Below are 24,962 nucleotides of genomic sequence, written 5' to 3'. Positions count from 1 at the left end.
CAGGAGTCCCCGCCCCCAACCCCTCCTCCCTCAGACCCAGGAGTCCCCGCCCCCAACCCCTCCTCCCTCAGACCCAGGAGTCCCCGCCCCCAACCCCTCCTCCCTCAGACCCAGGATCTAGGCCCCCGGCCCCTCCTCCCTCAGACCCAGGATCCAGGCCCCCGGCCCCTCCTCCCTCAGACCTAGGAGTCCCCGCCCTCGGCCCCTCCTCCCTCAGACCCAGGAGTCCCCGCCCCCAACCCCTCCTCCCTCAGACCCAGGAGTCCCCGCCCCCAACCCCTCCCCCCTCAGACCCAGGAGTCCAGGCCCCCGGCCCCTCCTCCCTCAGACCCAGGAATCTGGACCACCAGCCCCTCCTCCCTCAGACCTAGGAGTCCCCGCCCCCCGCCCCTCCTCCCTCAGACCCAGGAGTCCCCGCCCCCAACCCCTCCTCCCTCAGACCCAGGAGTCCAGGCCCCCAGCCCCTCCTCCCTCCTCAGACCCAGGAGTCCCCGCCCCCAGCCCCTCCTCCCTCAGATCCAGGGGTCTAGGCCCCCGGCCCCTCCTCCCTGGGACCCGGATGTCCAGCCCACCGCTCCGGACCTTGGTCTGAAACTTTTTCTTGCGGTCAGGCAGCAGGTAGATCTTGACGTAGGGGTCTGAGAAGCCATTGGAGTCCTTGGCCGGGAGGTCCAAGGCCTGCAGGATCCGCACCACCAGCTGGTCGGAGCCGTAGAGGTACCTCAGGGCGAAGCTGATGCGGCCGCAGGGCGCCCCCGCGCCGGCCTCTCCGGAACCTGGGGCCCCGCCGCCCCGTCGGCTGCCGGGTCCAGTCCCCTGGTACAACTCCGGCTTGATCTGTCCGATGAGCTTGGCTTTTTCCTCACCGCCTGGTAAGGGTAAGGGTAGGGCGGGCGGCCGCTCCTCACTGCCCGGATCCGGCTGGGGGCTCAGGGTCTGCTGGGTGAGGGGCCGGGGCAGGGCCGGGTACCTGCGGGGGTGGGGAAGACAAGGTGCAGTCAGTGGCTCCGATCTTTGCTGCATCTGAAGACCTGGGAGGCTGCTCCCTGCCTCCTCCCCAAACCCCATAGTCAGGTGTCCACAGATCCCCACCTGTGCCCACTGTGACCTTGAGCAAGGCACTTGAATTCTCTGAGCCGCAGTTTCCCCATCTGTGTGAGGAGGGTGACCTATCCCTTTTTCTAAGCTAGCTGCACCCCAGACCTGGGCTTGCACCAGCCTCTAGAAGCCTCCTTCTGACCTCAAGGGGTGACCCAGAATAACTTCTCTATGGACCCCTGGGGCCTCACACAGCCCAGACCCCCTGGTCCTGCACCTGCCCTTCTCCAAATCTCCCTAACCCGTCCTAGTCCCAGCCTCATCCTCTCCCACCTGACCATCGCTCCCCCTGGGCTGTTCTTTCTCTCTCAACTTCTTTTTCTGGCTGTCCGTGTTGGTAGAACACTCTGGAAGCCCAAAGCTCCGTCCTTAACTATCTTTGCCATCTTCTCCCCTTCTCACTCACACGCTTTCCCTGAACAAACTCAGCTGTGCCCCGGGTTTCCTCGACCATCAGCAACCTGGTGTCTGCTAAATCTGTCTCCTGAGCTCCAGCCTGGTTCAGCCCCTAGCCTCAGCTGCCCATCAAACACCACACACCCCTCGTGTTCCCTGCTGGGCTCAGTGCCTCCTCCCAAGCCCACTTCCTCTCCCAGTTCCCCAGAATCCACCTAGACTTGCAGGTCAGACACCTGGGGCCATCCTCATCTCCTCTCTCCCCTCCAATCCCTTCCCTGCCATCTCCTGAATTTCCCCATCCCTGTGGTCCCTGCTCATCCACCCTCTCCTGCATGGACCATCACACCCGGGCCCCTAGTGATGGGCAGTCATGACTGGACATGGCAGCCCCAGATGCGCTGAGAGGCAGGCATGAGGCTGGGGGAAGTGGGAGGGTACCAAGCCGTGGAAAGGGATGCCGGGTGAGATGCCTTCAGCTACTGATCAGTGGGCCATTCCCTGCTCCCAGAGTGACTTTGAGGAGGTCATTAACACCCTCTGGGCCTCAGTTTCTTCATCTGTATAATGGGGGAAGGAGGAACTCAGACTGGTGTATCCATCAACCTCTGGAAGGCCTCCCCAGGGACCTCAAACTATATTTTCCATGGGCCCTTGGCCAGCCCCCTGGACAAGAATCACCTATGAACCTCTGGGGCCCAAGACAGTCCTTCCGGGAGGCAGTTTTCCCTGGACGCTCCCCCAGGCCCCTCCCATTCAACAAGACCCAGATAAGCTCAGGGTCTCCCTCAAACCCGCTGCTCTTCCTAGATCCTCTGACGGCCCCACCATTCACCCAATCCATCACCAGGCCAGACCCCTGGGTGCTGTCCTTACCTCCTCCCACACCCTTCTACCCACAGCTGTCAGCCCCCAGTTCCATCGCTGACTCTCGGCCCCCTGACTCTCTCTACCTCGTCTCCTCCTCCACCATCCCCAGTTCAGCCTTGTTCTCTCCTGCCTGGACTCTTGGTATCCAATCTATCTCTCCAGCCTGTCCCCTATGTGGCCCCAGAGAGGTCTTTCTACACCCAGAGCTGACCTCCTCTGCTCACAGCCCTCTGTGGCTCCCCAGTGCCCTAGGACAAAGTCCCAAGCCCTCAGTCAAGCATTCAAGACCCTGTGTGATCTGGTCCTACCCACGTCCCCTAGGCTGCTTTACTGCAGCCCTGGCCTGGCTGGATAGGGACAGCTGATTTGGGGACCCACTTCCCCTGGATTGTGAGCGCCATGAGGGCAGGGTCTGTCTGCCATGCTCACCTCTATTCTTTTCCAACACCCAGCTCAGCTCTAGCTCATATTAGGTGCTCAGTATACATGTACAGAATGATGAATAATGGATGGATGAACTGCAGGTCCCACCACCAATCCAGGCTTAGGGAGAAAGAGATGAATTGCTTTGTGCCTCAGGGACTCAGGGGTCTGATCTCCATTCTCTTCCACCTTCCTGCTCCCAGAGTCCTGTCCTTGGCCTCCTCCCTCCTCTGGATCCGAGAACCTAGACCTCTAGCCCCTCCTCCCTCCTCTGGATCCGAGAACCTAGACCTCTAGCCCCTCCTCCCTCCAACTCAGGAGTCTGGAGCCCTAGCCCCCTCTTTCCCCAGGATTCAGGAATCCACACCCCAAGCTCCCTCCTTCCCCAGGACTCGTGAGAGCCATAGATGGGAAAGAGACACATAAGAAGACCAGAAGTTCAGAGTGGACCCCCAGCCCAGTAGCCTGTCTCACCTGGTGGTGGGTGCCAGGCTTGTGACCTGCTGATGCGACTGGGCACTGGGCAAGCCCCCACCACCGGGGGGAAGCAGGAGCAGCCCAGAGCCTGCGCCGCCCTCAGAGGGCAGCTCAGGAGATGTCTGGCTCGGTTTGACCCCCGTGGCTACTACGGCAGCTGCGGCCTCTGGATACGAGTCCATGTCCAAGTAGGAGGGCTCTGGGGGGTCCGACCCCCCTAGGCTGCCCGGCTCCAGCAGCTCAGCGAAGGGCGGATGGTGGGCAGTGTGGGCGTGGTGGTGTGGGCCCCCCAGCAGGGGATGGCCACCCAGGCCAGCCCCCAGGTGGTGCCCACCGCCGCCTACCAGGCCTGCCAGCCCGACCCCAGGGCCTAGGTCTTTGCGCAGGGGGCCACCGCCCACTGCTGAGCCTCCCTTGTCCCTCCAGGGCACCCAGCACAGCTTCCAGGACACGAAGAGGGAGACACCCAGAAGGACAATGCCACAGAACGTCACGATGACCGACAGCAGGCTCACGGAGATGTCTGGAGAGAGTGAGGACAAAGGTCAGGGGTCAGGGCGGGGTCAGAGTTTATCCTCCCATTGCTGTCCCCAAGAGCTAACCTTTAGTATTTGCCACTCACCGTCCTAAGCACTCTACCTGTAACACTTAGTATAAACTCCACGGCTACTCAAGGTCGGTGTTCCTATCTAACCATTTTAAAGATGAGGAACCTGCGAGGTTGAGGGACCTGTGTAACGCTGCACACGTGGTCAGTGACAGATCTGGGATTTGAACCGGCAGTCTGTCTTCGGATCTTAATCTTTTTATTCTCTTGATTGCTAGCCCACAGTGACTCTCTGTAAGGGAATACACCATCCGAGGCAGGACCAAGGTTCCCTAAAATGCTAAGAGTTGATCAAGGAGAAAGGAGACTGCATGGCACAGTTAGGCGGGTCAGGGTTCAAATCCCAGCTTGCTGTGTGGCTTTGGGAACATATCTTAACCTCTCTGAGCCTGACAGTCCCCATCTGACAAATGGGAAAAATCAGTTCTGCCTCTCATGGTGCTTTTAAGGAAGGCAGGGAGTAAATGGTGTGCAGAGCAAGCTGGGGAAGATAACGGCGAACATTTCTTGAGAGGTTACTATGTTCCGGACACCTAAGTGCTTTATGGGCATTAGCTTTCTTATGCCTGACAGGCGCGCTAGGAGGCTGGCAACATTATTACGCCCATTGTTATTTTCCACAAAAGGAAACTGAGGCCAAGAGACACGAAGTTACCAAAGACACAGAGCCCTAGAGCTGGAGCAGGGGAGTCAGGTTTCGAGTCTGGGTGCCTGGCTTTACCGTCTTCACCATTATGCTACCACACCTCAGTATTTCCCAATAAATGGTAGTTCAAACATGAATTTTTGTTAGAATAGTAAATCTTATTGCTGCTGCCACGTGTATCCAACACCACCGCCACTGCAGCTAACACATTCTGAATGCCTACTATGTGCTGATATGCCTTTCAGAGAAACCCAAGGACAGCCCAGATCTTGAACTGCAGGTTTCTGGTTCATTCAGTAATTGGTACCAGGAGCGGGGTTTTTCAAGGAAATGTGAATTTATTTGGGGTTGACTTCTGGGTGTCAGCAAGGTGGGACACAGGGGAAATTCCTGCTCTGTACAGACCATGGATTATGGGGGGCAGGGGGAGGAACAGGTGACTAAACCATTGGCAGCGAGCTCAGCTGGGTGGAAGGGCTGTGTCACCTCAGGGAGCTCTTGGTGGCAAGGGGATGCCCTCTAGTCCTGAGTTGCCCAGTGAATCTAAGTCAGTGGCCCATGGTGTTAATCCTCAGGATACTATGTAACCTAAGGAGGATTGATCCTATTTTACGAATAAGGAAACTGAGTCTCTGAGAGAGAGGACGTGACCCTGCAGGCCCACACGACGGGCAGTGGCAGAACTCTGAGTTTCCCACCCCACCTCCAACCCCTTAGGGTGTTCCTTTCGAAGTGACCGACATCTACTTAGAGTTCTGGGGGCCTGTTAGAAACCGGAGCAAGGACTTTCTGGCCTCCTGAATGTGGAAAGAATTGAGAAAAGGGGGCCTTCTCTTTTGGAAGAGAAGGGGGAGAAGAATTGAAGAGATGCTTTCCCCCACTGTCAGCCTGACCCGGACCCTCTCCAGGTCAAAGCATCAATCCTCCAAACTCTGGCAGATTTCTCATTCCTGTCTGCCTGGACTGGGGAGCCATTCGGGTTGGGCAAGGCAGTGTAGTTGTGCAGTAAAATATTAACCTTGCCCAAAGAAACATTTGGCCCTTGATCAGCTCCTGGGGGTGAACCTCTAAGCCCTTGGAAGGTCCTGCCTGAGCGTTTTTATTTACCCGAGAAACTTGGGCCACATCAGATAGTCTGTGTAACAATGTGATGGATGGTGGGGTCTTTGGGCCACGTGTTATCAGCTTGACCTTCGGAGGGGCTAAGACTAAGTTCAGCCACGTGGGCAGTCAGCCCTGTCTGCATGACAGAGGCCCAGTAAAAACCCTGGACACCGAGGCTCTGGTGAGCTCCCCTAGTGGGCCCTACTCTGTGCATGTTGTCGCACATTGTTGCTGGGAGAGTTAAGCGCTGTCTGCGCGACTCCATCAGGACAGGACAACTGGAGGCTCATACCTGGTCTCTCCTGCACCTTACCCTGTGCCTCTTTTCCCTTTGCTGATTTTAATCTCCATCCTTTTGCTGTCATGAAATGTAGCCATGAGGATAACAGCTTTTCTGAGTTTTGTGAGTCCTAGAAATCACTGACCCTGAGGGTGGTCTTGGGATTCCCCGCCCCCCATAATTGCAGTAGTGTACTAGACTTCCTGGGGTCAAAATCTGGCTCTCCTGCATACAGGCTATGAGATTCTGAGCGAGCTGCTTCAGCTCTCTGGGCCTCATTCCTCATCACTGTTCTGTGGACATCCTGCACTCGAGATGCTGAGCCCCGCCCTGGCACTCAGCAAGTGTGACTGTCATTGTAACCTCCCAGCTCATGCTTCCTGAAGGTTCTTCATCTGGACGAGGGCACTCATGATATTCCCTAGCTCTCAGAGCCCTGCTGATTCCCAGCTGGGTTACCTGGAGCCAATCACTCACCTTCTGAGCCTCAGTTTCCCCCACTGAAAATAAGGATTATAACTATTTAGTATTTTGTAATAACCTATAATGGGAAAGAATCTGAAAAAGAATATATATGAATCACTTTGCTGAATCACTGTAAACCAACTATACTTCAATTAAAAAATAAAATTAAAAAAAAGAGAAAATAGGGATTATATGTACCACAAAGGGTAGTGGATCTTGTATACTGTCTGGTACACAGCTGGTGCTCAGTAAGTATATTCCAACGTATATTGAATGACCACTGTGCGCCCAGCTTGTTCTTAGCACTTCACATGTGTTATATCATTTGAGTCTCTCAGATGCCCCATGAAGTCGTCACTTTTATGATCCCCATTTTCCAGATGAGGAAATCGAGGCACAGAAGAAGCCATTCATTTCGTAAGTGGGGGAGGTGGGATTTGAACCCAGATAAGTCAGACAGACTGACTGAAGAGCCTGAGCTTCTAAGCACTATGTGAAATGCACAAAGATACCTGAAGGGGATGTATGGCAGCAGTGGGGTGGTGGCGAGGGAGGGTGGACAGCAGGCCCACAGGTCAGATGGACCACAGAGCTCCTTCTTCTTAGATCAGAGGTTTGGGGGACCAGCAACAGGCAGGATGGAGGCAAGACTGTAAGAGGGTCTGGCCCCATAAGGAACAGAAAGCTGAGCAGGGCTGTTGTGAATCTCTAAAACTCCTGGCTATAGTGGAAGCAGGGGGCTGGCCAAGACGGCTGGGGATGCTGACCTGCATCGGGGCCCCGGGGGTAGCCTCTGATTCGCAGGTCGTTGAACTCTTGGCACCTGTCACTGGTGTCGGCATCTCGGACCCGCGCACAGAGGTCCGAGACCAGGATGAGTGCCCGACGGCAGAGGTCATCCTCGTAGTCTCCTGACATGGTGGCCAGCGGGTCCTGTTCTTGGGAGGGGCCGGGCAAGGGTGCAGATGGGGAATGGGATGGGGGAGAGGGGTGGATAAAGGATGGAAAGAGACAGAAAAAGGATAGGCAAGGGGACAGCGATTGGGGGTGGATGGACAAGGGGATGGAGATTAGGGGAGGATTGGACAAGGAAAAAGAAATTAGGGGCAAATGGACAAGGGGGAAAAGACTGGGAAGGCCAGTCAAGGGGCAGAGATTAAGGATGCATAAATAAAGGGGTGGACAGACAAGGAGACAAAGATGAGGGTTGCACAGATGCAGGGACGGAATTTTGGGAGGGAGAGACAACGGAACAGCCATTTCTCATTCGTGCATTCAACAAATATTCACTGAGCACCAACTACATGAGAGGCACTGTGCCAGCTGCTGCAGATCCAGCAGGGAACAAACCCCACGCGGTCTCCAGCTTCCTGGTGTCACAAGGCAATGAGAGGAGACAAGGAGTAAACAAATCAACAAACACACATAAACAAACAGGCACACATAAACACATAGCCCTCAGACTGTGAGAAGTGCTCTAAAAGAAATAGTTGGAGGATGTGTCACAAGGGCACCTGGAGGTGGGCAGTTGGGGGAGCTCTCTGAAATCTGAAGGATGAGATGGAGCCAGCCATGGGCAGGGGGCAGTGGGGCTGGAGTGAGGAAAAACATTCAAAGCAGCAGGAAGAGCGTGAGCCATGGCCCAGGGTGGGAAAGGGCTTGGTAGGTCCAGGGAACAGGAAGGTGTAGACAGGGAGAGAGGCGGGGTGAGAGAGAGATGGATAGGGGTAGAAAGATAAGAGATGGTTATGTGTGGTGCTGGCTGGGGAGGGATGGAGATGAAAGATGCAGAGATAAGGACCAAGTTGAGAGAGGGAGAGATAAGGGGAGGGGAGACAGAGATAATGGGAAGGGCAGACTGGGGCCCAGAAGAGAGGGACGGATGAACAGACAGAGGGAAAGTTAAGGATTGAGACGTGGGATGGACAAACCATGAAGAATAAGCTGGTGTGTAATTCATGGGAGTGTGAGAGATGGGTGGACAGAGGGGCAGTGATAAGTGCCAGGAAAGAGCATGGACACAAATATCTTTGAGAGACAAGCAGCGGACAAGAGGATGGATGGGGTGCAGAAATAAAGGACAGAAAAATCATGGCCAGAGATCACAGATGGACAAAAGGATACAGAGAAGGACCGGGCAGACAGACATGGGTGCAGAAGGAAGGCTGGATTGGTAGGGGGGAGCATAAAAGAGAGGGGACCAGGAGAAATAGGTGGCTGTGGGGAGAAGGGGAATTAGCGACACATGGTTTGGAACTAGACATCAGAGATGGGCTGGAAGGAGGGCGCTGGGGAAATTAAGGACAGACAGATAGGGCTCACAGAGGGATAGGTGTCCTGGGGTGCTGCAGAAGGCCAGGACTCCGAGACAGGCATATCAGACTCACCTGCGCTTATCCCTGCTGTGTCCTGGATGGCAGCCGAGGCGGCGGCTGGCGGTAGCCCATGGGGGTTGTAGGGTGGACACGGGGCTGCGGGCCTGTCCCTACGAGCCAGGTGGTGGGAGGGGGTGCTGGATCTGGGGGTCGTGGTCGTGAGAAAAAGCTCAGTCCGAGACTCACATCTTGTCCTACTCGGGCCAGACGCTCGACCCCAGGCGACCCCCGGGAAGTCCAGCCACCCCTTCCCACCTCCGGGTCCCCAGCTCCGGGGAGGTGGGGGGGGGCCTTAAAGACTACAATTCCCTGCAGGCCTTGCGCTCGCGTTGCTGCGGCTTCATAGACCAGGCTCTGCAGGGACTGATGGGAATTGAAGTCCTTAATACCTCTCCCGGCTGCGGAGAAGATGGGAATTTTTTTGGAGGTGGGGGGGTTATGAGATGCCGGGGTCCCAAGGCGCTGCAGGGGAGAGGAATAATGTCTGGGACCTCGAGAAGCCGCGGAGTCCTAAGTCCTTAGGGGCCATGGAGTGGGTAAACCAACCCCACGCTCGGGGGATCGGTGGGCGAGGTTGGGGTACACCCAGGTGTTTCGGGACCCCCCCTTCCAGGGCCACGTGCCCCCTCCCCCGGGGCGACCAGCAAACGCTGCAGCACTCCCACTCCCGGGCGGGAGATCCGCGCACCTCTGCACCGACCCCCGCCCCCACGCGCCGTGGCCGCCCCCCGGGATGGGGCTGGGGCGGGGGCTGTGGCGGGGGAGGGGGAGGAGCAGACTCACCCGGAGCTGCCGCCGCCGCCGCCGCCGCCGCCGCCGCCGCCGCCGCCGCAGCCCCGCGCGCCAGCCGAGGTGCCAGCTCGGCTCCTCCCCCCGCCCCTGTCGCAGGTCCGCGGCTCCTCCTCCTGCACCCCCTCCTTCTTCCCCTCGGAACCTGAGGCTTCAAAGCCCAAATAGCGCGGCCGCAGCGAGGAAGAAGGGAGATTTCCCGAGACCGAGGCGTCTGAGACGCAGCGCTCTTCCACAGACGAGGATGCAGAGATCTGAGATCATGACCCTCTGCTCCCCCAGGATCCAAGGGTCCTGGACCTCAGCCCCTCCTCTCTCAGAGAAGTCCGGGACCCCAGTCATCTCTTCCCCCAGGACCCAGGGTACTGAGCTGCCAACTCCCTCCATTCTCAGATCCAGGAATCCACCCCTCCTGCTCCCTCCTCCCCCCTCCTCCCTTGGGGACCCAGGAGTCCCGACTCCCCAGCCCCCTTCTCCGCAGGACCCAGGACTTCCAGTCCTCCCAGCTGAGGAACTCTGAGGGATGGTGGTGGGCGGGGGGAGGCAGAGCCTCAGAATCAGCGGTCCTGAGTCTCAGCCCAGTGTGGAGGTAGAAGCAAGGACCTGGATTTCAGTCCTTCCTGGGCCGGCTCCTGAGTAGATTCTCAGATACTTGCTGAGCATCTGCTGAGCGCCAGGCACTGCCTCTGTGACCTTGCACTCTTTGCTCTGAGTTCGTTTCCTCATCAACAAAATATAGACAATAAACCTGTTTCCTAAGGGACCCAGAGGTTTGAAAAACCAGTCAATATAGAGGGAGAGCATTGACACCAAGTAGGTGCTTAATGAGTATTTTTTAAAAGCAGCAAGTATACATTTACCGGTATAGTAATAGCAGTGAATGACAATTGCCACTATGATCTGGGCACTGGGCTAAGTGCTTTGAAAGCATTCTCTGAGTTAATCTTCACTCTGGCCCTCTAAGATGGGGGCAATTATGTTATTCCCATTTCACAGAAGAGATGACTGAGGCCCACAGAGGTTAAATCCCTTGAAGAAGATCCAGAGCTACCTGGTCTCAGTGGCAGCCCGTAGAGGTGACTTGGAGCCCCCTCACCACCCCCAGTCTTCCTCAGTGCTGCCCCCTGCCTCTCAGTGACACCCATATAAATATAATCTGTAAGTAAAAAATTGCTGCTTCTTCTGCAAATACTTTAAGACGAGTCCCCTAGGCCCTCCCTTTAATTAGATAATCCGCCCAACTCATGCCTACGTATACACTTTGCAGTCACCATCATATTTTTGAATGCCCCAGAAATGCCTTCCGGGTTCACTCCGAATCCTATCCTCAGTGCTTCTTGTATTCTCCCGGATGGACCTACATTTGCACCCAGGGAAGCTTGCATGGGGGGGTGGTGCACCCACAGATATGTGCACACAAGTGCAGGCACCCCAAATACCACTCTCACAGCCAGACCTCCGCCCAGGGTCCACAGGCAGCTGTGTTCCACAGGGAGAGACACACAGAAGGAGTATGCAGCAATGCACACTTTCAGAGATGTGCACACAGATGGGCTTGTCAGACTCCCATGACATGTTCCCAAAGAGGCACTTGGGTATCAAGGAATAGCTGTAGTGCATTGGTTGTGTGTATGACTTTGGAAGTGGGGTACCTGAGTTCAAATCCCAGCTCTTTCATCATTTGTGGCCTTGGGTGAATAACTTACATTCTTGGTGCCTCAGTTTCCCCATCTGTAAATGAGGGTAATCTTTTTTCTCTAATTTTTTTTTATTGGGAGGGTAATCTTTTTTTAAACCCACCTCATTAAGTTATTTCGAGGATTGAATTAAATTCACCAGAGATGCTTAGAGAAAATGGTTAATGTTTACTGTTGTCATAATTAGTAATTACATGCATTTGCTCATGGACTCCTTCACTGCATTTTACAAGTGGGGAAATTGAGGCTCAGAGAGGGGAAGTGCCCTGTCCAAGGTCACACAGCTGGGAGGTGTCAGAGTTGAGATTCAAAGCCATGTGGTCTGGCTCTAGACTCCTTGCGTTCAGCCTACATTGTTTGCATATAGGAAGTTTAAGGACCTTGCCTGTCATCACCACCAGGGGTGTAGAAGAGCGCAGAGCACTGGACAGGGAACCAGGAGACAGAGACATTCGTTCCATTCAATCCATGCACCCAATTTGATAGATACTTACTGAGCATCTACTGACTGCCAGGCACTGTTCTAGGCACCAAGGATTTGGCTGGGAACAAAGCAGACAAAACTCCCAGCCTTAGGAGGGCTCACGGTCTAGTGGTGGAGACAGGTTGTCATTAAATAACTCCATATGGGTATCAGTGTTAGGAAGGAAAGTCCAGGGTGCTGTGTGCCTGAGAAGGAGGTCAATGGAAGGCTTCTCTGAGCAAGTGACATTTGAGTTGGCATAAGCCAGATGAAGATGGGGGAGGAGAGAGGACTGCTCCAGGGAGAGGGGACAGTCCATGCAAAGCCTGGGGTAGGAGCGAGTTTGGCACATGGAGGAGGACTGATGAGCACGTAAGCTCCATGGGGGTAGCACTTTTGTTTACTTCTGTGTCCCCGCTGCCTGACGTGGTGCCTGGCACACAGTAGGCACTCAATAAATATTGGTTGGTTGAATGAATGAACAAGTGGATGGATAACTAGAGAAGTGTATGTATGTATGTATGTATGAGTTGGATGGGTGGATGGATGGATGAGCGGATGAGTATGCAAAGTACCTACAGATTCACACACAAATGTGCCTGCAAACAAACGCAGACACACACCCAGAGACATGCACGTTGTGTGTAAACACAGATTCACCCCTTCTCCTGGTGCTCCCCTGGGAGAACAAACACCAAGAACAGAGGTAGACCAAGCTGGCCATGGCCTGTGTGGTTGAGGATGAAGGAAGGCAAACCCTCTAACCAGAGCTACAGCCAGCCCCTCCCCGCCCCCAACTGCGGCGCTGACATAATTTCTGGAATAGAAGGAAAATGCTGATTCAGGGATTTGTGTCCCGGGCTGCCTGCCAGGCCAGGGAGTGGGACAGGGATGGCCCAAGAGAGTTGGGGTGAGTGGCAGAGGGAGGCAGGTGGGGCTAAGGCAGAAAGACCGGGAAGGAGGTAGAGAAACAGAGAGATGGCAAAATAAAGTGATGGACACAGAGAGAGACACACACACACACAGACAGATAGAGACATGCAGAAAGGTATAGAGACACAGAGAATGAGAGACAAAGAAAGTCAGAGGCACGTGATGTAGAAATTCAAATTCAGACACACAGAGAGATGAGGAAGGGTTCCAGAGACAAGTAGAGAGAGGAAGAAAAATAATGGAGACACAGAGAGATGGGAACTTAAGGGACCCAGACACCAGAGGGAAAAAGAGAGAGAGCCAGACGCACACACACACATACAGATGCAGAGAGAGAGAGAAAGACAAAGACACCAAAAGAAGGAAGAAGAGAGAGGTCCAGAAGAGGCAGCTAAAGCTGGTTACAGAGGTAAAGAACTCTGGAAAGGGAGCAACCTTCAACTGAGTGCCTCCTGTGTGCCTGGCTCACATGCGGGGGCTTTGCTGTATCTTGCTTTATTTAAGCACCATTAGCCCTTCAAGGCAGCATTATTGGTAAGAGATGAGGAAACCAAGGCTCAGAGAGGGAAAGACATTTGCCCAAGTTTGCACAGCCTGGGCATGGCGTTTGATGCTAGCCTGTTTGACTCCAGAGTCCATATTCTCTTCTTCATCCTATGTTACCTCATGCAGACCAAGAGACACAGGGCAGAGGGCTTAGGGGGTACTGAGTGTGAGTCACAGCGATAGAGGGAAATCGTCACTTGTTTATTCATTCAACATACATGTTCTGCACTTCCCTGATGCTGGAGAGCCAGAGATGAGTCAGGGGCCCTTGGTCTGGAGGGGGAGGCAGACACAGACCCAAATTCCTGAGCAAGACAGGCAGAGTGCACAGTGTTCAGAGGTCTGAAAAAAAAAAAAAAAAAAGGAGCAGATAAAGAACGTGCAGAGGACGGAGACAGGAAACACAACTGGTAGGAGGAGGAGTCAGAGAAGGCTTCCTGGAGGAGGGGGCACTTGAGCTTCTTATGAAAGGATGAGGGCGTTTGGGCACCAGGAAAAGGGCAGAAGGCAGCATGTGGAGAGTGGAGACAGGAGTGAGGGGTGGGAGGGATTAATTAAATAAAGTAATTAATAAAAGGTGACTGAAGAATGTTTGAAGGTATGAGGTGAGAGAGGAAGCTGGGACCAGATCATGCAGCTCGGAGCCATGGGAGGGCTGAGAGCAGGGGAGGGGCAGGGTCATCTCCAAGTGCAGAAAGACCCCTCTGAAACCTTGTGGGAGGGGAATGAGGGGGGAGAGACTGGAGGATGTGAGGGCAAGAAGGAGCCTGGGGCGAGGGCCCAGGAAGGAGAAGACCTTGAAACCTGAGTGGGTGTGGGGCTGTGGGAACGAAGAGAAGAAATAGCAGAGTCAGGAGGCAGAAGGGATAGAGTTTGGAGACTGATGGGCCGTGGGGGCTAGGTGTGCCTGTGTTCATGAGAATGAAAGATGTCTCCTGTCCTATGGGGATGGACTTGGCAACTGGAAGTGAAGGACAGCCTGTTGGGAGAGAAAAAGACATAAGGAGGCCAACAGGGAGTCAGGGCCACAGAGGAACTGGGTCTGGAAATTAGTCCATTTAAGTCTGGACTGTTGCAATTGCCGATGACAGAAACGCAAATAACCTGAGCATAAGAGGGAATTAATTGGGTGGATGAGGGCTTGAGGGACAGCTGGATCTAGGTGTCCTCAATCATCCTCAGGAATCTGTCTGCATCTTTGGTTTCTGCTTTCCTCGTGTTGTCTTCGCTTTCAGGCAGGCTCTCTCCCCATATGGCGATGTGATGGTCCCCAGCAGCTCCAACCTAGGCTCCGACCAGCCTGGCAACCTCACTGGAAAAAGAAAGATCCTCTTTTGTAACAGGTCCGGCAAAAGTCCAAGGGTTAAATCTGTATCCTACGTTGATTTTTAAGCTCATCCCTGAACAAATGACTCAGAAAATCAAGGTGCTACTGCCTAACAAGCAGAGAATCAATGTTTATCAAGCAGGAATAACTGACAGTTAAGGCAGAGACCAGATGAATTCGAGAGAAGACTAGAGATACAGGTAACAGAGACAGACTGGGGAGATAGACAAAATAACTGAAAAAGTCTGTGCTCCTCTCCCATGGTTCCTGCTGAGAGCTCTGCAGACACAAAGAAGGGATGCCCAGTGGGCACCTCTGTGGCTAAACTCCTTCACTCCTGCCCTTGGGGTCAGGAGCCCCCAGCCCCTCCCCCATCCACTGGAGGTACCATGGCAACCAGGCCCCCTGCTCACCTTCCCTCCTCCATATAGAACCCAGTTTCTGTTTGAATCTCACCTGTACCTAACCAGTTCCTGTGTGAAACAGGGATGAGTGGAGGGCAAGTGGGAACAGAAAAGGGATGACAGAGGGAGGGAAGGCAAGGAGCCCAGCAGAGGCAGCCAAGAGAGAAGAGGGATGGGGAGAGAGGGCAAAAGGAGAATGGGAGAGATGGGGAGAGAGGTAGGGAGGCAGAGAGGGGGTGATAGGGTTAGAGAGAGGCAGAAAACTATGAAGAGAGAGAGGGATGGGGTGGGGGGCTGGGGAGATGTTGGGGAAACTGATGGAGGAGACTGGGGAGATGGAACAAGGGAAGGGGAGAGATGTGGGGAGAAAGAGGGCAGAGAAATCAAGGGAAAGAGTGGAGGAGAGATGGGGAGAGAGATGAGGAGAAATCAGGATAAAGAGATGGGGAGAGAGGGAGGGAGGGAGTGGGGCAGAGAGATGGGGAGTGGATGAGGAAGAGAGTGCGAGAGAGTGGGGTGGGGGAAGAAACTCGAGGAGACTGGGAGACATTGAGGAGGAGGCAGGAAAGTGGGAAAGAAATAATTGGGGCACACAGGGAGTCCCAGAAGTTAAGGGAACCTGGATTTCCATGTGGTCTCAGCCTTCCATATTTTTTTCCCGGGGAGAAGGAGCTGGGGTGGGTGGCCCAGGCAGAGCTCCTCTCCCCATCCTCCTGAGACAACCCCTACCCACTTTCTCAGGATGCAACACGAGGTGGAACCCTTCTGCTCCTCCACCATGGGCAACCCCAGCATGCACAGGGAGGCAGGTACTGAGCCGTGTCTGTTTGTGTGTTTGTATCCAAGTGTGGGGTTGGGCGGGCGGGGTCCTTCATCTGAGCATTGTGTCACAGCCCTGGCTTTCAGTGTGACCTTAAGTGAGTCACTGGCCTTCCAAAGAAAGAGCTACCCCAAATTCTTATGTCTACCAGATTCCTGAGCAGTACCCTTTAGACCTCAAACTACACTTCCCATGAGGTTTTTCAGTTCCCTGACCAATGTTCTGGACCCAGAACTACATTTCCCATGAATCTCTGGGGCCGTAACAACTCTTCTGAGGCCATTATCCCCCATAGACTCCCTGCCCTGGTCCCTCACACTCTCCTTGTCTCCCACACTGACCTCAGCATCTTCTCCCAAAGCTACTGCTCCTCCCTGCTTCCCATGTTTGAATGGTGCTAAGACCCCAGTCTAGACCCAGTCTAGACCCCAGGCATTGTTCCCCCACTCCCATTACCTCCACAGCCATCAGTCCCAGCCCCATCTTCCTGCTTACTCTCTCTGCCCTGTCCCTACTTCTCTTTCCCCACAGCCCCAGCTCAGGTCTTGTCCTCTTCCACTGGACCCTTTCTCCACCTAACTCCCTGGTCTCCAGTTTCTCCCCTCCAGCCCATCCCCCACATGGCTCCAGAGGAGCCTTTCTGACACCCAGCACTAACCCTGTCTCTCCCTTGCTCACAGCTCTCCCATGTTGCCCATCACTCCCAGGATAGAGTCTTAGCCCCTCAAGCTGGTGTTTGAGGCCCTGTGTGGCCTGACGCTAGCTGACAGGCTCATATTCCAGGGTTCCCTACTTCTACTCTACTTTAGCACAGCTCATTCATTCATTCACTCATTCAACATTTCTCAAGTAATATCTTGGTGAGGATTCATTTGGCTAGCAGGTAATAGAAAATTGGACTTAATGCAGTATAAAAATAGGAAAGTCATTTGTCTCACTCAAAAAGAAGCCCAGAGGTGGATCAGGGTTTGTGTTTGGTTGGGTCAGCAGCTCAGTGAATGTCACTGAGAAGCCAGTTTCTATGTCCCTGCTTTTTGGTCTGGGATATATCCCCTTTGCACACCAGCTTGCATACCTCATGGTTACAAAATGGCTGCCACAGTTTCAGGCATCACTTCCAGAGGTCTTCACTTTAAGAACCCCCAATAATCTCTCCTCACATCTCATTGGCCAGCACTAAGTCATCCACTCACTCTTGTCTCAATCCCTGGCAAAAGGAACGAGATTATCATGATTATTTTAGTCAGTGGGGCTACGCATCAGGTGGGAGAAACTTTTTAAGAAAACCTATACCTAATCCTACTTCAGGTCCCAATTAACCAGAATCTCTAGCGCTGGGGGGCCTAGCAACTATAGTTTTTGAATGCTTGCCAGGTAATTATGATGAACAGTAAGGGTCAGAAGGCATTGGTTTACACTGGATGGGATATCCCTGAGGATACTGGGGCTTGGTCAGCCTCACTTGGTTGCATGGGTGGGGAATGGACACTCCTCAAATGGAGGAAGAAGGATGGGAATGGCTGAGGGGGTCTCCTTTCTAGGTGTCGGCTATAAGCACCTCTTCTGTGCCAGGTGCTAGGCTAGGCATAGCAAATGCTCTAGTGGCAAAACAGACAGTTTCTCTGTCCTCAGGTCTCTTTTAGTGTCTTTGAAGACCTCTTTCATTTGGAGACGCCCCACCCCACATCATCTCTAACCTAGACTGAGGCACCCATCTGATAAGTATACTTTATGTGTAGCTCCAGAAAAGATGAGTGAAATTGAGTTGACCAGTTGGCTCGTTTTGCAGATCGATATTTGTTCATTTCAGTTTTGCTGTGTTCTTTGTGGTGTTTTGGAACCAATAACATTTTTAGCTTGTCAGGTTGCAAACTTTGGCTTAGGCCATTAGAAAGCCTATAGGTCCCAAGTGTTCTGCCTATAGTAATGAATGAAATGACCCAGCTGGTTCTCATGCAAGGAGGACAGACATGAAACACACCATCTCACTAATAATTAATAACTTACAATTGCAATAAGCACTCCTTAGCCTTGGACCTGAAGAGAATTCTGGGAATATTCTCTTTCGCTTAAAGACCTTAGCACCCACCCCCTGCCCCCACCCCGTGGTCCCTCTGCATAAAACATCCCTTTCTCCGCCATTTCTTTATTTGGCAAACTCCTCCTTTATCCCTTAAGTCTTTTTTTTTTTTCACTATTTTTTAAAATAGATCTTTATTGGAGTATAATTGCTTCACAATACTGTGTTAGTTTCTGTTGTACATCAAAGTGAATCAGCCATATGCATACATATGTCCCCATATCCCCTCCCTCTTGAGCCTCCCTCCCATCCTCCCTATCCCACCCCTATCCCTTAAGTCTGCTGTAGACATCACCTCCTCTAAGGAGCCTTCCCTGATTGCCCCCAGACTGGGCTTCCTCTCCACCTTGTGACACGTCCACTGTAGCAAGTATTGCCCTTTATAGTGAACACTTTCCCCACCAGACTGGAAGCTCTTGGAGGGCAGGCTGGGGTCTCATTAATCTCTTGGTCTGCAGCAGTCTCCAAGGTACGCAGGAGGCCTTGGAGATGCCTGTTGAAGTTTGAAAGTATCGTGTTTCCTCAATTATTCAATAAGTATTTATTTTTAAATTTATACCTTTACTAAGTTACACATATACATTGAAACAAATATATTAAAATCACGGTTGTAATTTAGAAATCTTTATTTCTAATGCCACATTTCATGAGAAACAGTTTTATTCACATTTTAAACATACACCTTTGATGCTGCTAGAGTCAGTTTTTTAGTCATTTCACACACATTTCCAGGGCATATAATTTTATTTCTAAGTTACTTGTGATAGACATTTAAAAGATTTTTTTCTATTATGGAAAATTTCAAACATACACAAAAATAGAGACAATGTACATTTTGCTAATCTTGTTTCATCTAAGCAACCCCCCCCCACACTTTCTGGGGGGACATTCTATAGGACAAATTTGTTTTAAAGAAAATCCCAGACATAATTCCTTTTCACCCATAAATACTTAAGCATGTGTTTCTAACTGCTAAGGATTTTTAGAAAACAGACCTACCATGCCATTAATTCCACCTAACAAATTCACAATTTTTCTTGAATATCATCTCATACCTAGTACATATTTAAAATTTCCCTAATTATTTAAAAATTTTATTTTTCACAGTTGGTTTGTTTTAATTAAGACCCAAAGTTGACATATTGCATTTGATGGTTATATTCCTTCAGTCTTTATTCAATAAATACTTACAACTAGGTGCCTGGCGCTTTGCTAGATGCCAAGAGCGAAAGACAAGTCCCTGACCTCATGTTGCTCACATTATAATTAGAGACTCATAGAAGTAAATGTAAAATTGCAACTGTGATGAGAGCAAATACATGGTGTCATGAGTTCGTGACAGGAACTGTTCACACACTTAGGGAGACTTGATGAGCTAAGTGAGGGGGAAGAGAGTTCCACGTGGAGTCAGGGCATGTGCCAAGGTCCTGTGGCAGGAGGGAGCATGGAGAGTTCAAGTCACAGAAGGGCAATGTTTCTGGAATGCAGCAAGTGAGGAGGACGATAGTGTCTGATCAGGCTTAAGACATCAGCAGGGTCTGGTCATGTGTGATCTTGGTCTTAATTTATCCCAATGACAATGAGAAGTCCTGGGAGGGTTTTGAGGAAATGGAGACGGCTATGTGGTCAGATCTACATTTCAAAATGCTTCTGATGGGGTGAATGAAGAGGGAGAGAGAGATATATATTGAGAAGTTAGGAAGCTGTTGTCTAGACAATAGTGGGGTGAGAAGCAGCAGACTGGGGGATTGAGAACACAGATTCTGGATCCAGTGCCTAGATTTTTATCCTGATCCTATCACTTGGCCTGTGTGACCTTGGGCAAGTCACTTAAGTTCTCTGTGCCTCCGTTTCATCATTTGTTAAACTACACTATCTCAGAAGGCTGTTTTGAAGATTCAGTGGAAAAAACTTTAAAAGGTGCTTGGCTTTTTAAAGGGGGCTGTAAACACGTAGTTATTATTATTGTTAAGTGGACAGATTTGAGAAGGAGATTACTATGTTGGAGGGATGGAAGGGAGGCCAGTATGGCTGGAGAAAAATGATCAGAGAGGTCATCAGAGTGACCACACGCAGGGCAGGTGCTTCTCAAAGGGGATCTTGCTAAAATGCAGACTCTCACCCAATAGGTCTGGGGTGGACCCTGAAATGCTCCCCAGACCACACATTGAGGAATGAGTCCCCATCACAGGGAGAACTTTATCCTGAAGGCAAGAGGAAGCCTCTGGTGGTTTGTAAGCCTCTGGTGGTGCTGAGAGGAAAAGATCACCCTAGCTGACCTGCCAAAACAGATGGGAGGTGGAAGAACAGGGACCAGAGAGGGGGGCTTACTATGGTACAAGCTGAGCTGTGTTGATGTGCTGAAGCCAAAGACCGCTAGGAGCATAGCTGGGACATAGCCCTGTGCTGGAGAAAGCCTGTCCCAGCTCACAAGAGCCGAGTGGTGAATTTTGCAAGCTGGTTGTGAAAACCATGGGTAGCATAAAATTGGTCAGGAAACTGGCAGATGCTGAGAGAGAGAGAGAGAGAGAGAGAGAGGACATTTACCAGCACGCCACCGAGTTTACTGAATGAGGGAGATAGTAACACATCAATGTCTGAGTAAGAGGTTTTTAGACACCTGGGCTGAGTTAGGTGACTTGGGGAGGAATCAGGAAAGCAGGCTTTGCTCTGGATCGGATGCTGGCAGGAAGCAGAGGCAAGTCCATGACATGAGAGCAATCAGAATGGCACTAACACTGGTTGGGAAAAAAGCAGCATCAGCCCTGAGCCAAGAGGGGGATATTTGGTCAGTTTTGTGGTTTGGGCAGCGTCGATGTTGTGTTGTGTTGAGACATGACTCCAGAGGGGTCTTATTTTTATCTTGGTCCATCATGGTCACAGAGTGACCTTGGCTGCTCTTGGTATTCTGTGAAATTCCTTATGTCCGAAGGGAAGTCACCAGGGTCTCTCTGGGAGTGCCAGGCCAGCTCCTGGCTGTCCAGGGGTTGCTTTCTGCTTTTTTTCAGCTACTGTAACAAAGAGACCCTCAAACTCAATGGCGTTAAGAAAACAGTTGGTCTCTCTCTCATGTAAGAGGAGGAAGGTGGTCTGGATGGGTGGGATATCTCAGCCCCACGAGAATACAGGGACCCATGGCGCTCCATCATCTCTAGCAAGAATAAAGCTGGATAATTGCTACATGCACATTCCAGTCCAAGGGAAGGGGCACTGAGTCTAAGCCAAGAAAATTTCTCTTAAGCAAATGATTCCAAAGTTGCACGCCTCCCTTCTGCTAACAATGTTGGCGAGAACTTGGTCATGTGGCCACACCTAGCTGCAAGGGAGGCTGGGAACTGTTGTTTCCAGCTGGATAAAACTCTAGGATTGTAGAGGAAGGGGAAATGGATTATGTGGGACAAGCAGTTGGCCATAAAAGAGACCAATTAGTTGATGGAGGGGTTGTGTAGAAGAGCCCAGATTTGAGAGCTGTTATGGATCAAGTTCCAATCAGGAGGCCAGTTCTGAGAGTGTTGGAAAAACCACAGACTGGATTCAAATGCTGCTGCAGGGAAGAAGCTAGGCTGGGGTGATTGGAATAGGAAGCAAAAAGGAGCAAGTCCTTTCCTTTTCCTCCTGCCTTGCAGTCTCCCTCTAGCACCCCCTTTAGGCAGAGCCTAACAGGACCCCAACTGTCCGAGTGGAAATGGGGTTGGTAGAGTCCCAGCCCTGGGGTATCGGACAGCTGGGTGGTGTAGGTCGGAGTTTGGGGCTGAGAGACAACAGCTTAATAACTGGCAGAAGAGCCATCCTGGGGGTGGCACGGACAGTCATTTGGTGATGCTGTTTAAGTGGGATGATGTGCGAGGAGCGTTCAAGGCAGCTGAGACTGGGTTTTCCATCCGCAGGAGCACTTCTTGTGGACCTGGAGACCCTAGAGGAGACGCAGGCTCGGAGCCTGGGCAGACCTGTCAAATCCTCGTGAGTGGTCCCCGGCCCCATGATTTCTGATCTCAGCTCCTCTGAGTGCGATGGCATGGACCCCTGACTTTGGGAGGTCCCTGTCCGCTGGCTGTCTTCCCAGGAAGCAGTATCTGCGCCAGGTCATTGCAGAATACGAGGCACTGGACCGAGAGCTCCCATACATCCGCAAGTTCCCTGTGCCACCCGCCGCCCAGCCCCTCTGTCTGTGCATGGAGACCTCAGTGAGTGTCCCCCCCCCCACCCCCATGATCCCAGGCCCCTGGTGGCGTGGTGGGAAGGACACAGGCTCAGAAGTGAGGTGGACGGGGTTTGAATCCAGGTTCTGCAGCTTATCGGCTGTGGGCTTGGCACCAGGATAAGTGGCTGAGAATTGATTGTGAATTTGTCAAAGCGTTCATCATCAAATTTATCACTGCTGATTCCAGAGGGGAGACCGAGAGGCAGAGAGAGGGGACGCTGAGGACAGAGGGGAGGGGACGCTGAGGACAGAGGGAGTCCCGCTAATCCACCTATTACGAAATTCTGTAAAATTTACAGATATCGCAAAAATTCACTTCAAAAAGCCCTTTTTTTTGACAAATTCAGTGACGTGGTTATTCGGTGCATGGATCCTTTGGGCATTCCTGCCTCAGAGGAGGCATCTATTAAGGTCTCACCCATTTGAGGATTAAACAAGGCTTGCCAGGCACAAGCCTCGGAAGTGTTGCCTCAGCTGATCTGTGTGACTTGACCTCAACACAGGGATTGCTGTTCTTGTTTATGGGACCAGTGCCCACCCTATTGCTCCTCTTCTTTGTGTTTTTGAACATGAGACACACACACACACACACACACACACACACCCAACATATACATCCAAGGCTTGCCTACCTGCAGGTGACCAATTTCATGATTTCACTGTGGTTTCTCAGCAATTTTATATGTCATGACATATGGCATCGCCTTCGACATGGTGATCTCAGACCGAAGGCGTGGTTAATGATCAATATATGTTTCTGAATGTAAAACAGATTGACAAGATGTCAAATCCTCCTACGATCCTTATTTTTTGAGAACTGAATAGTTCTTAAAATGCTAATATGACTATAAAAGGACAAATTTACGGCTTAAATCCTTGCGGAAATCTTCAAGGTCTGCCAAAATCTCGCCATCCAACGCAGGTTGCTGGAAAAGTTTTCAGTAGATCGGCAAAGTTGGCCAAATTGGTGAATCATTCAGTCAACTGTTCATTGACTGTTGGCAAATCGGTTTGGTGAGAACTGATTTTTTTTTGGAGAATGACCTAGAATGGCAGTAGATGCCTTTCTACCTGAACGATTCCTATCCTCCCCGCTCTGGCAGGTTCTGCAGGTGGGGTCTCGGGTGGGGATTTCTGCACCCGGACTGAACTCCGGGTGTCACTGACTGAGGTTCTCTCTCCGACCTCCGCAGCCCGAAGAGGACCTTACCCACCTGGAGGTGCTGGAGGCGCTGGAGGCCGAGTTCCCCGGGGCCATGGAGAGCGGGCGTGTGAGCAGCATCCGCTTTGAGAACATGAACGTCATCTGTGGGACTGCCGGGCGCCGGGACCGGTGAGCCTTTGGCGGGGGGCAGGGCCTGGAGCGACCGGGAGGGGCAGGACCGCGGTGAACGCGATGGGGGAGCCGGGAGGGGAGTGAGGGCGGTGAGAGGTGGGGCGGGGCGGAGGCTCTGAGTGGGCGTGGCCGGGAGCTCATAGGCGGTGTGAGCCAACAGTAAGCTCCGTGAGGGGCGGGGCGGAGAAGTGAGGGCAGTGAGGGGGCGGGGCCAGGGGCGCCCGGAGAATGGCGTGGTGGGTATAAGGATCCAGACCCCGCTGAGAGTGAGAGCCGAGAAGGGGCTAAGGCGAGAGCGGGCGCAGTGAAGGGGCAGGGTCAGGTGAGATCGGAAAAGAAGGTGGGATTTGGAGTGAGGAACCGGACTTTCAGTGACCCGGGTGGTGACGGGGATGCGCAGGACCGAGGTGTGTGGTCGGAGCATGGGAAACAGCTCTGGGCGGGAGCGTAGCCGGGACTGGGCGCTTTGCAGGGGCGGGGCCAGAGTGATCGGGTGGGCCTGGAGTGTCTAGTTGGGGGCGGGGCCGGGCCTGAAAGCCACACTGAAGGGGCGGGACCTGGAGTTGCTGGATGAGGATAGGGCCCTGGAGCGGCGGTTTAAAAAGATGGAGCCTCGACAGAGCCAGGCTGAGAGAGAAGACGGGACTTAGACTGACCCAGGTGAGGGTCGAAGTACAGATTGACCTCGGCGAGAGTGCAGGGTTGGAGAGTTTAGGGATGTAGTGACGGGTTGAGGGACTGGAGTTGGTAAACGAACAGGGACCAGGCAGGGACTCTGGGACAATCAAAGCCAGCGATTCCCCTTCCGTCTCCGCCCCGCCCCTCTCCTCTTGGCCTTGCCCGCTTGCAGGTGGCTCATCACGGTCACGGACTTCCAGACTCGCTCGCGCCTACTGCGCTCGGGGCTCCGCCTCCGCGGGCTCCAGCACCCTCTCGTGCGCCACGACGAACTGCTGCTGGGCGATTACCGCCTGCACCTGCGCCGCTCCCTGGTCCGACGGCGCATGCTCGAGGCTCTGGGGGCGGAGCCGACCGAGGAAGACTGACGTTTGGGGGCGGGCCCCGGCTGCGCCTGCGCACCGCCCAGCGGGCTCAGGCGACCCACCCGGAACCCCGAAGGAAAGGGGCGTTGCCTTCCCAGGAAGGAGGCGGGGTCGGCTCGAGGGGGTGGATACTGTGAGTTTAATTATAAAGAATGACCTGGTACAAAAGCCATTTCTCTCTGCAAAATCTTGGTGGGGAGTCAGGGGGTGGGAGGTGATGGGGGGTAGGAACGAACCCCCATGATATAATCCCGCCTCCCTAATCTTCCCCCCGTCCCTGGAAATGGACGCCTGGGTCCCAATCCCTTGAGGGATGAACTCTGAGGCCCGAGAGAGGGAAGACCCGGGCGCCGGGGCTTTGAACGCGTGCGGTCCTTGTCCCAGCGAGAACCAGACGTCCTCATCCGCCCCCCTCCTCTTCCTCCTCCCACCCCCCTTGGAAGACAATTCTCGGGCTTTTATTTCAGGTTTTTTTCTGGATTTTTTTGTGTGTGTTCTAGTTTTTTTTTTTTTTTTTTTGTATTTTCCTTTGTTATCGTTCCTCTTTTTGCTTTGTCTCTTCTCTTCGCCCCGCGCTGTCCC

The 24,962-nt window shown here is 52.9% G+C and overlaps 2 protein-coding genes across 5 annotated transcripts in view; one reads left to right on the top strand and one right to left on the bottom strand.

Moving 5' to 3' along the window:
- The window catches only part of SYT3 (synaptotagmin 3), a 16,290-nt gene extending 6,723 nt beyond the window's left edge, over window positions 1-9,567 (bottom strand). For 3 of the 4 annotated variants that reach the window (XR_005017442.1, XM_036833446.1, XM_036833448.1), the window contains exons 1-5: window positions 9,525-9,567; window positions 8,754-8,884; window positions 7,134-7,299; window positions 3,262-3,787; window positions 583-970 (exon numbers count right to left, since the gene is read on the bottom strand). Coding sequence is in view for 3 of the 4 variants with exons in the window: in XM_036833446.1 (XP_036689341.1) it covers window positions 583-970; window positions 3,262-3,787; window positions 7,134-7,284 (1,065 nt within the window). In the remaining variant the exon portion in view is untranslated. Of the gene's footprint in view, window positions 1-582; window positions 971-3,261; window positions 3,788-7,133; window positions 7,305-8,753; window positions 8,885-9,524 lie in introns of all 4 variants that reach the window. The other variant, XM_036833447.1, reaches the window with a different exon arrangement.
- C19H19orf81 (chromosome 19 C19orf81 homolog) lies at window positions 787-24,962 on the top strand. The gene is made up of 5 exons (XM_036833536.1): window positions 787-872; window positions 3,691-3,808; window positions 21,688-21,984; window positions 23,195-23,334; window positions 24,188-24,962. The coding sequence occupies exons 3-5, from the start codon at window positions 21,811-21,813 to the stop codon at window positions 24,381-24,383; spliced, it is 510 nt and encodes a 169-aa protein (XP_036689431.1). The 5' UTR covers window positions 787-872; window positions 3,691-3,808; window positions 21,688-21,810; the 3' UTR covers window positions 24,384-24,962.

The sequence above is a fragment of the Balaenoptera musculus genome, chromosome 19 (assembly GCF_009873245.2).
Source record: "Balaenoptera musculus isolate JJ_BM4_2016_0621 chromosome 19, mBalMus1.pri.v3, whole genome shotgun sequence".
Taxonomy (NCBI): domain Eukaryota; kingdom Metazoa; phylum Chordata; class Mammalia; order Artiodactyla; family Balaenopteridae; genus Balaenoptera; species Balaenoptera musculus.
This window is presented reverse-complemented; position numbering and strand designations above follow the sequence as displayed.

Bases quoted from the DNA above. Each gene is read 5' to 3' on its own strand.
- C19H19orf81 (XM_036833536.1), top strand. From the start codon at position 21,811: ATGGCATGGACCCCTGACTTTGGGAGGTCCCTGTCCGCTGGCTGTCTT. The intron at 21,985-23,194 runs GTGAGTGTCCCC...CGACCTCCGCAG, and splicing joins GTCTGTGCATGGAGACCTCA to CCCGAAGAGGACCTTACCCA. The intron at 23,335-24,187 runs GTGAGCCTTTGG...GCCCGCTTGCAG, and splicing joins ACTGCCGGGCGCCGGGACCG to GTGGCTCATCACGGTCACGG.